General features: G+C 41.9%; 1 protein-coding gene across 1 annotated transcript; it reads left to right on the forward strand.

Annotated features, from left to right (window-relative positions):
- Window positions 1–4,135: 4,135 nt before the first annotated feature.
- APOBEC4 (apolipoprotein B mRNA editing enzyme catalytic polypeptide like 4) lies at window positions 4,136–11,815 on the forward strand. The gene is made up of 2 exons (XM_030206523.1): window positions 4,136–4,399; window positions 9,567–11,815. The coding sequence occupies exon 2, from the start codon at window positions 9,620–9,622 to the stop codon at window positions 10,685–10,687; it is 1,068 nt and encodes a 355-aa protein (XP_030062383.1). The 5' UTR covers window positions 4,136–4,399; window positions 9,567–9,619; the 3' UTR covers window positions 10,688–11,815.
- Window positions 11,816–13,623: the final 1,808 nt, after the last annotated feature.

Genomic DNA, 13,623 nt, shown 5'->3' on the forward strand with positions numbered 1-13,623 from the left:
CTTCATAAAAAGAAAGATCTACCGTTTACCTGCTGTGGTAAAAGGAGGCCTCAGCGCATGTCAAAAACACACGCTGATGCCAGGGCAGGCCCCCTTTTGCCACAACTTAGTAAAAGGTTCCCCTCAATGCATGCAGATGTCAAAATTAATGCAGGATGGAGGATGCCATTTTTGCTGCATGAGGAAAGCCTAAAGAGATTAGGGCTCTTCAGCTTGGAAAAGGGATGGCTGAGGAGGGATATGATTGGTGGTCTTTAAAATCCTTGAATGTGTAGAAAGGGTAAAAGTGAATCAATTTTTCACTCTTTCAAAAAGTACAAAGACCAGGGGACACTCAATGAAGTTACATGGAAACACTTTTAAAACAAACAGGAGGAACTATTTTTTTTACTCAAAGCATAGTTAAGCTGTGGAACTCGTTACCAGAGGTTGTGGTAAAGACAGTATCTGGGTTTAAAAAAGGTTTGGACAAGTTCCTGGAGGAAAAGTCCATAGCTTGTTATTGAGATGGACATGGGGGAAGCCACTGCTTGCCTTGGGATTGGTAGCATGGAATGATGCTACTCTCTGAGATTCCAGATTCTGCATGGAATCTTGTTACTCTTTAGGATTCCATAATCTTGCTATTCTTTCCAAAAAAAAGCCTAAGTAATACAGTCTTATATATATATATATATATATTGTAAAGAGTATGTAGGACAGGCCCCAAAGGAACCCTGGGATAGGCCAGAATACCCCCGTTATAGGCAGGCATTCCCCAGGAAAAAACTAGAAATAAAGAACTACAACCCCCAGCATGCCCCAAGGGAGACCGGGGATAAGAGAAACTATGTGCATTCCCAGGAGTCTCCAGAGGAGGGCCGCAGGGGAAGGAATAAGGCTGATTCTCCAACCCGGTGGAAGAGGTGGTGGAACAGGTGGGTGGAGAAAGAAGAGCCACCAAAGAGCTTTAATGAAAGAAAGGGTGAGCAGCTGGGAGAAGGGCGGGGCGAGGAGAATATGGATTGGGCTCCTGAGGAGAGGGAGGCAGAGAGTGAGCCTTGCCCTATGGAGTTGACTGAACCGGAGAACACCCTGGAAGAGCCGATGGACTTTTCAGCTCTGGCTCAGCGAAAGCCAAGGGAGTAGCGGGGCCAAGCCGGGTCAAGCGGGAGGAGGTCAGGTAGGAGTATGACTGACCAAGAGGGTGGGACCCTAGGCTTTGAGCCCGCGCAAAGCCATTACTGTGTGTTTTGAAAGCCTAGCTGGACTGAGCTATGTTTTTGAAAGCTTGGCTAGAACTGAACTGTGTTTTGAAAGCCTGGCTAAACTGAGCTGTGTTTTGAAGCTTGGCTAAAATTGAACTGTGTTTTGAAAGCCTAGCTGGACTGAGCTATGTTTTTGAAGCTTGGCTAAAATTGAACTGTGTTTTGAAAGCCTGGCTAAACTGAGCTGTGTTTTGAAGCTTGGCTAAAATTGAACTGTGTTTTGAAAGCCTAGCTGGACTGAGCTATGTTTTTGAAGCTTGGCTAAAATTGAACTGTGTTTTGAAAGCCTGGCTAAACTGAGCTGTGTTGTGAAAGCTTGGCTAGAACTGAACTGTGTTTTGAAAGCCTGGCTAAACTGAGTGGTATTTTGAAAGCTTGGCTAGAACTGAACTGTGTTTTTGAAAGCCTGGCTAAATTGAGCTGTGTTTTGGAAAGCTTGGCTAGAACTGAACTGTATTTTTGAAAGCCTGGCTAAACTGAGCAGTGGGGTAAAGCTTGGCTAAAAGTGAACTGTGTTTTGGAAAACCCCGCTACACTGAACAGGGTATTTTTTTCCTTTTTTTTTTTATTATTTGCTGCTACTCTTCCCCAGGAGGGAGGGAGAGGAAGCAGCTGTGGAAGCCTGGACTGGGAAACTAACCGGATTGAGAAAGGTGAATGATAATTGTGCTTTGTTTTGTGTTTTGGTGCCACAACTGAGGGAAGGAGGGAAGCCCCTCCTAGGCAATAAAAAGCTTCATTGTTCTGAGGAAAAAAGGAGCAGTACTGGAAGGTGTTCTTCAGGTTGTGGAGAGCTGCAACCGCTGAGGGAAGAGGATCCACTTTACAATATATATATATATATATATATATATATATATATATATATATATATATATATATATATAAAGCTAAAACACATCAGTTCCATATAAATAAAAATAAACCATAGCCATATTAAAAAAAAAAGGATCAAGAAAACAAATGCCTTGATTTTCTTATGAAAATATAAGTAATTTACATCTGTTCTAATATCAATGGGAAGTGCATTCCAATAAGGAAACATAAAATCAGAAAAAAACAGTCCAAGTTACCGGATGTAATATCAGTAGGTTATGTAATCTCTCAGAAAACCTGCCTAAAAGAACACAGATCAAATCAGTAATTAAAGAAGAGAAATCATAAATAGCTTAAAAAATTAAACAAACTGATTTAAAGAGTATTCTCTGTTATATGGGGAGCCAATGCAACCAAATTCTATAACATGAAACACTGTCAAACTTCTTAAGATTAAAAATTAGACTTCACAGGTTCAAAGTTTAGCAAACAGAAGAGGGGATATGATAGAAATCTATAAAATCATGAGTGGGGTCAAGCAGGTGAAGATGTAATATTCGTTTACCCTTTCAAACAGTAGTAAGATTAAGTGACAATCCACAAAACTAACTGGCAGCATATTTAAAACTAGGTGGAGAAAATATTTCTCACTCAACATACAATTAAATTGTGGAATTAGATGGTGGAAGATGTGGTCAAGGCAGTTATCCACAAAATTGGGTTTATACAAATTCCCAGAAGATAAGTCCATGAACCATTATTATCAGCAATGCAATTTAGGATAGATACTGCTTATCCTTGAGAATTAGCAATATTCTTTGGGATCCTGCTGAATATTTATGTTCTGGATTGTCCACTATCAAAGACAGGACGATGGGCTTGCTGGACATTTACTTCCCTGTTAACTAAGCTGCGCTGGTGGCTGCTGCATGACAATGCCAACACAGCCCATTCAAAGTGAATGGGCTGTGTCGGCATTACTGCACGGCAGTTGAGTAATCAGTGGGGTTGGTTTGCCCCAGTACAGCACTCAAGCTTTGAGTTTCACTTTTCCTACAGCTGAAGGGGCGGACATGTTTCTCTCAGGTGCCTTGGCTCCCTTCCAGAGTCTCGTACTGAGTAGCAACTGGAAAGACTGGGAAGCACAGAGGGCAAAGACTAGCAATAAGAGCAGACTGTTAGCTATTTAGTGTACATCATTAACACATACCTTGATGTATTTATTTCTGCATAACAACCTGAATTATCAATCCCTAGTTTAAGATCTCATGGGTAAAATATGGTCAATCTTCAGCCAGTAGCAGTGAGCGTTTTTTAGCCACCACCAGCATTATTGCCAGACTTTCAATGCGTAAGTGCCAACTCTACTCACAGACCACCCATACAATAGCTGGCTTTGAGTTTAGCAATTTGTGATGATATTTAGTAGCACCAACCATGTAAATGCCATTGAATATCATAGCCCTGAACAGCGATTTAACTGGCCAGGAGCATTTCTGGCAAGTTAAGTCACTTTGAATATCAACCCCCTATATTTATTAGTGTTCTGGTTTTTCCCCCGATAGCAGCCAGCTCAGAATATAAATGCAAAGAATGGCACCATCTCTTTTAAACTACAGTGACTTGTTTAAGCCTCATAGGCAACACCAGACAACAGATCCCAAAGTGTGAGGACTGGGGGGAAGGGTGTCGGAGAACCCAAAGATTACAGAGCCACAAGAGGAGCAGAAGTGTAGTACCATAGTGGCACCCTTTGGAAGCAGTTCATGCATAAAGCCCTAGTGGTTCCCAAACCTGGTCCTAGAAGCACCCCAGACAGTCAGGCTTTCAGGATATCCATAATGAATATTCATGAGAGAGATTTGCATGCACTGCCTCCACTCATGAATATTTGTTGTGGATATCCTGAAAACCTGACTGGCTGTGGTGCCTCCAGGACCAGGTTTGGGAACCACCAGAGGTTATTTTCTGCATACAGAAAGGTCAGAGAATCTGCCTGTCCGTTCCAATATGATCTATACAAGTATTAAGCAATAGGTAGTGTTTGAAGTGCACAGAGCACTGAATGGCTTGTTTGTATTAGTGTATCCTAGCGTTTGTTTTTCAACTATTGCCATGGAGCTGCCTTTGACCCAGCCTGTCTGCCTCTACAAGTTTGCCACTCCTCTGTGTAATTCTTTTCTACCCCAGATCATACAGAAGAGGATGATTGACCTTGAATGAGTTTGTAGTGTGCAGAAAGCATTTGTATTTAAAAGTGTCTAGCAGACCAACATGAAGAAGTGGCAAAGCAATGCACAGAAGCTTATCAACTGGTCCAGGAAACATTAGTGACGGTAATTGTGTGGGTTTTCTTTTTCATTGTGGGTTTGCAGATTTTGTAGAGGATGAAGCTAATTCTATGCTGTAGCTTGTGTCGGTTTTCTATTTGCACTTGAGAAGAGGGAAAGGAGAACAGATTTTGTTGTCCAGAAGTTCTACGAGGTGAAATGTGATGGTGCAGTTGGCAGCAGGAGTGGTGGTATTTAAACTTGGTTGGTGGAGATATAGGGGCCCTTTTACTAAGGTGCAGTAATATAGGGCCCTGCACTAGCAGCAGGGGCTGTTTTTACCACAGCAAGTAAAAAGACCAAAAAAAGACATGGCCATGTGGTATGGATTGCTCTTACCATGTGGCCATGCGGAGGGGGGAGCACGTACCACCACCCATTGAGGTGGCAGTAAGGGAACCCGTGCTAACCCGGTAGTAACCAGGTAGCATGGTAACCCCCTGCAGAAATATTTTTTGAATATTTACGCTAGCACCAGAAATGCCACATGCTGAGGGTGGAACTACTGCCAGAGCCCGTGTTAGACCAGTGGTAGCTCCAGATTGGCACACGGTAAGCCCGCTGCTCAGTAAAAGGGCCCCTTAGTAAATCATTGCAGTAAAGTAGCAGAACTCTGATCTTACCATGTGCTTAAATGGATTGAAAGCAATGGAAGGAAAAAAAGAGGCAGTGGAGGGTGAAAAAGGAAGGGATGAATCAGAGAAAGGCAGCGTATGTGAATAGACCAACAACAAAAAAGAATTTAGTTTAGTTTTGAATATGCCAAGTCCTAAAAAGGAATAAGGCCCCTTCAAAATTTCTCTTCCTAATGTGCATTACTTGAGAGGATTGTGTTTCTATCTTCTAGACCTGGGGACAAAAGATATACAATGGCAACTGTTGGCAAGTAGGCTTATAAATACCTTTCATAGGGCATGCTGATAATACACTGAGCTGCCAAGTTACAAGAAGGAGATTTTGAGCCAGTCCTGTCTTTCTGAGAAGCCTATTCTGGTGCATTATAGGACCTTCAGAATTGATTGCAATGGTAGAATCAGGAACTATAAATCCCACACTACTGTAGGGTGTAAGTTCAAAACCAGGACTGGCCAAAAAGTCTCACTCCTAGAACTGGGTAACTTGGCAGCTTTGTACAAGGCATGGAATAAAGAGAGATCTCTGCTATGGAATCACAAGAGGCTGGGCTGCAGTAAAAGGGGCCCTGCACTAGCGGCATCGTCAGGGCCCCTTTTACCGCAGTGGGTTAAAAGGCTTAAAAAAGAAATGACCCTGCGTTAAGTTCGCATTTGCAGCATTGCCATTTCAGGGGGAGCACTTTCAGCCACCCATTGAGGTGGCAGTAAGGGCTCCTGCACTAATCTGGCAGTAACCGCTAGCATCGGAAATAGCGCACACTGGGGGTGAAACTACTGCCGGCACCCGTGTTGGGCCTGCGGTAGTTCTGGGTAGCCGTGTAGCAAGCCTTTAGTAAAAGGGCCCCATAGGAGGGATCTGTGCTAACTGCAAACATTACTGTTTCCACATTTTTAAACAACTTATGCCACATGAATTTTGCACTGCAGTTCCTGGGATATGTTTTAAATAATATGCACCACTGTGTTTTTAACTGTCCTATTTGCATTCTCAAGATACACAGGGTTTGTTTGTTTGTTTGTTTTTTATTAATTGGGTCAGTTCTGTTTTAAAATTACCAAATTTTATGGCTTCATTATTCTACAACACAAGTTCCTCGGGGCTACTGCAGCTAGTTCATAACTATATATAGTTATAATAACCGTATGGAGTGTGGCACCAAAGTCAGCTTTGCTCAACAGCCTTTTACATAAACATACAGAGAAGACCTCCTTGTATAGGGCACACTCTAAAAGAGGAAAGAGCCACACTTAAGTGCTTCAGACTCTCTGGCTATTGGAATTCTTCCTAAAATGAGCAGCATATGTTGCAGTTCCAAGGAGAAGTTTCAGCAGTACAAAAATATGCAAAGGCAGCTGTTAGATTTCAAGAGACCAAAGAAGGAAAATATGAATTCAAGTGTCCAAAAAAGATACAGCTTCTCAAAGCAGCTAAGTACAAATTGTTGGAAAACATGGATGTTGCTTATACAACTGCCAAGTTCCCCATTTTCAGGAGGGGGATTTTAGATCAGTCTTGGGTTTCTCAAAGTCATGTTCTACTGCAATATATGATCTGCAGCATGACTTCAGTAGGTAGAATCAGGGACTACAAATACCACAATGCTTTGGAATGTAAGTTAAATTTTTTTTAAGTCTCCCTCCTGGAACAGGATAATTTGGAAGCTCTATCCTAGGGTCTTTTTCTCCTTTAGAGTGCCATGGCACTGGGGAACCTTGGGAAAGTTCTTGGTGATGACAGATTGGAGGTCTGGGCTAGGCATAAGTGTGAAGGAGTCAGTGGCGTTCCTAGAGGGGCTGACACCCGGGGGGGGCGGATCGCCGATGCGCCCCGCCCCCCCCTGGGTGCAGCATGACACCCCCCCCCCCCCGGCGAAAGGCCATACCCCGGTGAAAGAACCCCCCGGGTGCATGCCGCTGGGGGGGGGGGGGCGCCGCACACCTGTCCGCTTCATTCGTTTCCATGCTCCCTCTGCCCGGGAACAGGAAGTAACCTGTTCCGGGGCAGAGGGAGCACAGAACGAACGTAGCGGACAGGCGCGCAACACCCCTCCAGCGGCGTGTACCTGGGGCGGACCGCCCCCCCCCCTTGGTACGCCACTGGAAGGAGTAAAGGAATAACCTAATGGATAGATTAGTGGGTTGAGAACCAGTGAAACCAGGATTCAAATCTCCTGATTCTTGGGCAAGTCACTTATCTGTCCATTGCCTGAGCAACTGCTCACCACAGAGAATAAGTATTCCCAGATTTACCCACCAGAAATATGGTAACCTTACCCTCACTGCCTCTTTTCTTGCTACTGGTAGGAGGAAAGCAGCACTTCTTGTGTATATAGGAGCTAACCTTTTTAAATGATTGAGGTGCTAAACCAAACGGAAATCACCCCTCCTGGGAAATACTACTAATAGGTGATTTTAATATGCCAGATGTTGATAGGGGTATCCCTATTGCATTGTCCTTTAGAAGCAGGGGGGGGGGGTCTTGGATTCTCTATAGAAGGAACTATTCCAGCAGTTGGTAATGGAACCCACGTGGGATGGGGCCATACTGGACTTAGTGCTTACTAATAGGGACAGTTTCTGATGTTATAGTAGGTGATCATCTGGCATCCAGTGATCACCAGATGGTATGGTTTAATATTAATGCAACCCAGGTCTCACCCGTATGCTAGCTCCGGCCTCAGGCCACAAAAAAGATCTTCAGTTCAGTTTCACATTCAGGTCCAATCTCCCCTCACTCACCAGTTCCAGCACACATGCAGCTGGGCTTGGGAGTAGGTCTATGGTCTCAAATAGCGATCCAGGGGTCTGAGATAATATGCTTTACCCTCTGGAGATGATCAGTTCCCCCAGCTCTCCCACAAACCAGGCAGTACTCAAAAAGTCTCAAACAAATGCAAACTCTTTATTTAAACTCTTGCAATAGGCAAACAGCAACTGGCAAGTTATCAGTCCAACTTATTCCTTGTTGTTATCCCCAAAGAGGAACTCCCTTTTCCACTTCTTCCCCAAATTATATTTACAGGATACTTAATGTTATATTTACAGGTATTTACAGCTTCTCCTGTCCGTGCCTAAACAAAGCAAATGTCCTGAAATAGTCCTCTTTGCGGTAATTCTGCCTGGTTGACGTCACTTCCGGCATCCCATGGAGGGAGCCATCTTGGCGATTGCCGAGAGATAAGAGAGCTTCTAGATAAACTGGAGCCCCTGAAGACGCCTAGTGCAAAACGCGTCAGGCTTGAAGAGGCTTATGCTAAGAAAGACGCTGTGTAAATGCGTTACAGAATTTTGAACTGTGAGGCTCTCCTTTGTCCTTTTAATCGTCCATGCAGCCGACAGGAAAATAAGGAGCCCACAAGTTTGCACCGCTAAAGGATAAGACTTTTTGGATTACATATGCTTTATTATCCTTCAAAAGACAAGAAGTGCCGCTTTGTTTAACAAGCGTTACTCTCTTATGGACTGTTTCAGGACATTTGCTTTGTTTAGGAAGGTCATTTTGTACTGCATCTGCATTTGTATTTCGAATGAATAGAGTGGTGACAAGTAGCTCCATTGAAATATGAATGGTTGTATGTTTGATGTATATTGTAGGTAGATTTATTTGTGTCTAGGTAGCATAAATAGGAAGTATTCCCACATGAAAGTGGTTTTTGAATAAATATTTCAGTAAAGATGGAGAATATTATCAAAGTTAACGAGTTGTGGAATGTTTGACTTGCCTATTCATTAGGGATATCTTAAAAACTGAAGTGGTTGGCTGTCTTGAGAATTAGGCAAGAACCAATGCATTAACAGCACTGCTACTGTCTGAACATTAATTAAAAAAAATATATGGAATTGATATATCTCAATTCCATGAAGTCATTTGGATGATATCAAGGAGCTCATACTTTCCTTTTATATTCCTGCAACCCCTAGAAACCATATATGAATGCCTGCTAGCCATTTGTTTAATGCCCTCTTCTTTTCATCAAAGTGGGGTTGATTTGCAATGGCAAAAGGAAAACAGTAGAAATTATGCAAGAGAAAATACTTGCAAGAAGCCCAGAGGTACAGCTCATCCAAACATTAGCAAGCTTAACTGCAACTCCAATTCCCACGAAGGGCGTGGAAGAGAAACATATATATGCTTTTGTTTTCAGTCTTCATTTACCACTTTTTTTTTTCTGCATTTTAGCATGTGCTAATTAATTTGGGGTGCACCAAAACGATTTAGCATGTACTAACAAAACCTGAGTGTGTGTGTGTGTGTGTGATTTTGAATGGGAAAGGATACAAAATGTCAATATAATTGCCCTATCAGTTAGAAATGCACAATCCCTAATTTATATGCTGTGCACAAGCAGTCACCCCCCCCCCCCCCCCCAAAAAAAAAACAAAAAAAAAAACAGAACTATTTTGCTAAATCCAAAATCAACACCAGTTCAGGTGGTTTTAAAAAATGAGGAAGGACAAATAAAATACTCTTGTTCCTGTAATCTGTAGCATCTAGCTGTATATAAGACATTGTATATTCTCTATGTTTTTTCCTCTAGGATTTTGTTTAAAACATAAAGGACTGCATATGTTGGCCCTTCTGGAAGTATAAATGGAAAACATATATCAAGAATATTTGGCACCACAGGGAACTGTGGTGAAACCTTATTACTGGCTGACACCCAACCAAGGCTGTTCAAGGTGTCCCTATCACATACAGACAGATGAAGGGGCACGCATCTCCTATGCAGAATTTTACAGAACTTTTGGATTCCCTTATGGCCCAATACTGGTTCCTAAGCAGCACCTACTGTTTTATGAACTGAAGACTTTCTCAGGAACACCAGTTCAAAAGGGCCGTGCTACAAACTGTATTGTGTTCGATCTCCACCCAGAGTCAATTCTATTTGAGACAGGGGGCTATCTGGACTCATTGGTATGCCATTATGAAAACATTGGTTATCTTACGCTTTATTCGAACTACAGTCCTTGCAATGAGTCAGGCCACTGTTGCATAAGCAAAATGTATGATTTCTTAGGAAGGTACCCGAGCATCAGGCTTGACATCTACTTCTCTCAGCTCTATCATACAACACATGAATTTCCCACTGCTCCCTGGAACCGGGAGGCTTTGCGGAGCCTTGCTAGCTTGTGGCCTCGAGTGACTTTAAACCCTCTCAGCGGCGGCTTCTGGCAAGCCCTTCTCTACAGCTTTGTCAAAAGTGTTCCAGCAGCAAGCCTGTACCAGCCAATTATGCCTGCAAGAGCGTTAGCTGACAGATACAATGTGCAACAAATTCAGACCATAACAGGAATTGCACCTTATTTTGTAGATGTATCTTCCTCGACAAGTTATCCAGTCCAGGAACCCTACAAAATTGTCCCCCATCACAATATGGATATCAACTTTCCCCAGCAATACTCTCAAGGTGTTAACAGTGGACTGATACCAGTGATTGCATTGGGGTCACCAGTCCCTTTTCTCACCATGTTTGCACCCAGTTATGGACAACAGCAGCAATCATACTCAAAACCAAAGAATATTGTGCGACATCTCAAAATGCCAGAGGAGTTAAAGGAGGAAAGAAAAAGAATTCTTCCTAAAGAAACAGCTGTGCAGACAGTGCAAATTACAAAGCAATTTGTAAATGAAGATAAAAGAGACAGAAAAAATAAATGAATTCCAATTGGTCAAAAAAAATAATCCACTCAGTACATGCACATTACATTATACAAAGTTAGAATGTTCATCTGCTGATGGAGAGTATCAGCAAGATGGCTGCCATACAAGAAAATGAACTCTTTGCAGGGTGATCTCTTCATTAGAGCAACTTCAATGATGATGCAGGACAATATCCTTCCAAAAACTCTTCACTACAGAAGGCTTGTCAAACAGGATCAATATGGCTATTAGATCTCTCATACAGGAATACGTATTATATTTATGTTTGTGGATCTGATTATCAAGACAATATCCTGACCAGTTTCAGTGTTCTTTATTTCAGTGGTCAGTCAACTATTATAGTGGCTGCAGGTGGAACTCCCTTACTGTCAAGAATATTCTCCTCCCTGTGTCTCGGTTACAAAACCTGTCCCTTGACTGGAGTTTCAATAATATCAGACAAACTCAGAGAGTGTGGTTCTCAAACCAGGGCCAGTGCAAAAGTAGTAGGGACCCAAACCAAGGCTTCAACTGTGGGGGAGACAGCACTTTATTTTCAGGCCTAATTTTGATCATTAAACATGGTCATCCAAAAACCAGTCACTTCCAGAACAATTCTGTAAAAATGCATAATTGGACATCATAATTTTAATATTAAACTTTGTTTCATGTGTGCATGAATGTATGTAATACAGTAGGACTACGATTATACAGACTAATGTTGGCAGAGAGCAGGCAGGAAAATGGAAAATCCGGATGTACATTCCTTTTTGAAAACAGCACATACTTTGAGCATTACATGTTGAGAATTATTTTTGTTTTCAATAATAAATGGGAAAAATACCAACTATTTGTGATGTTATACATTTTATTTTTACTGTATATCAAGCATAATGTGATGGCTATAATAAAGAGATTACAATAAAAAATTTTAAAAAGCTAAAGAACCGAAACATCCTGATAACTGGACATCCAGATAATCACAGTTTGGATAATTACATCCTACAGTAAATGCACATACATAATCCCCCTAATTCTATAAACTTGGGTGCTCAATTTTGCATCTAGTGTGGCCAAATTGCGTGCAAAACTTAATTAACAAGCCAATCAGTGCCGATAATTGGTACTTACCAACCAATTAGCAGCACTAATTAGCTTTAATTATAATTTACACAACTTTCTAGGCATATTCTACAACACAGTGTGTATAAATTCTAATGCGTGCAGTTGAAAAGGGGGCTTGGCACTGGGCATGGAATGGAAGGGTTGTGTTTTAAAAAATTAAGCTCACTGTTATGGAATACACCCAATCTGTGCCTAACTTAGTCACAAGTATTTAGGCTTAGTTTTTTGTGGCCTAAATGGGTGCACCTATATTTTAGGCACAAGAACTGCATGTGAGCGTATTCTGTAAACTACACCTAACTTTAGGCGTAGTTTATAGAATTATGCTAACTGTATGGTTTTACAGTGTCGATTTTTAAAGATGCCATGTATAACATTTACCCACAAGTTTACATAGTATTGTCACTTACATGTGTAACTGATGGTATTTAGGTGTGAGCATTTACACCAACCTTTTGATGGTAAATGCTCGTGTCTAAAGTTACATGCTCAGATACCTTGGGCTAGTATTCTATAATGTCTTCAGTGCCCAACTTTGCCATTACTGCATACTTGCATAGTGCACCTAACTTCTGGAACTCTTTCTTGAATCTACCCCAGTGAGGGTAGTTTGATAAAAGGTTGTCTAGGCAGGGAAAGCAGCAGATGTTGTTTCAATTTTATAAAGGCTAAACCATCCAGCTCAACTGAAAAATGAAGTTCAGGACCATCATCTATGGGAGACGTGATTATCTTGTGATGAAAGCCATGGTTCAGACCAATGTGCAATTAGTCATAGGTCCAAACTATTGTCCAGTTTTTATATTTTTGCAGAGCTCCAACCAAATTAAATATATACATACACAATATGAAAAGTGAAAGTCTTATCTTCACTAGGAAGCTCTACTTTCTCTTATATAGGGGCCCTCATACTAAAGGGCTGGTGGGCAGCAACTGGCTTGCCGTGTGCCAATACAGAACTACCGCCGGACTACTGCAGGAGTCCAGTGGTAGTTCCCACCCCCAGCACACACCATTTCCGGAACTACAAAATATTTTGTATTTTTGTAGCGCCGGCATTCACCCGGCAGTAATCAAGCAGTGCTGCTCATTACCACCAGGTTTACACAGGAGCCCTTACTGCCACCTCAATGGGTGGCGGTAAGTGCTCCCCCTGAAATGGCCAAGCGGCAAGTGGTTCACTTATTGCACGGCCACTTCTTTTCCGGAAAAAAAAGATAGCCTTTTACCCGCTGCAGTAAACGGGGGTCGCTGCAGTAAATGGGGGTCTCAGTGGCGTCAAAAACATGCATAATGCTAGTGCAGGTCCCCTTTTACCACAGCTTAGTAAAAGCACCCCTTAATGACATCCAAACATGAATTCCTGTTTTAAGCTTCTGCTCTGTCTCAACGGAATTAATAAGATTGGCTTCCAAAAATATTTTACTTCTTCATTCTTGGAGCCCTGTTTACAAAGGCATGCTAGCATTTTTAGTGCAAGTTAAAAATTAGCGGGCACTAACCATGTAGATGCCTATAATATTTCTATGGGCATCTACACGATTAGTGCACACTAATTTTTTATTTATTTGTAAATTTAAATTCTTATAAATAAATAAACAATAAAATATTTTGCCAGAAATACAGAGAAAGTAATAAACAAGAATTATTTCAATCAGGTAATTCTATACTCTTCCTTAAACCACAAAATAGGGAGAGTGAAACAAGAGCGGAGGAGTGGCCTAGTGGTTAGGGTGGTGGACTTTGGTCCTGAGGAACTGAGTTCAATTCCCACTTCAGGCACTCCTTGTGACTCTGAGCAAGTCACTTAACCCTCCATTGCCCCATGT

The sequence above is a fragment of the Microcaecilia unicolor genome, chromosome 6 (genome assembly GCF_901765095.1).
Source record: "Microcaecilia unicolor chromosome 6, aMicUni1.1, whole genome shotgun sequence".
In the NCBI taxonomy this organism is placed as follows: Eukaryota; Metazoa; Chordata; class Amphibia; order Gymnophiona; family Siphonopidae; genus Microcaecilia; species Microcaecilia unicolor.

What these genes read in the sequence shown, in the direction of transcription:
- APOBEC4 (XM_030206523.1), top strand. Translation starts at nt 9,620, where the DNA reads ATGGAAAACATATATCAAGAATATTTGGCACCACAGGGAACTGTGGTG.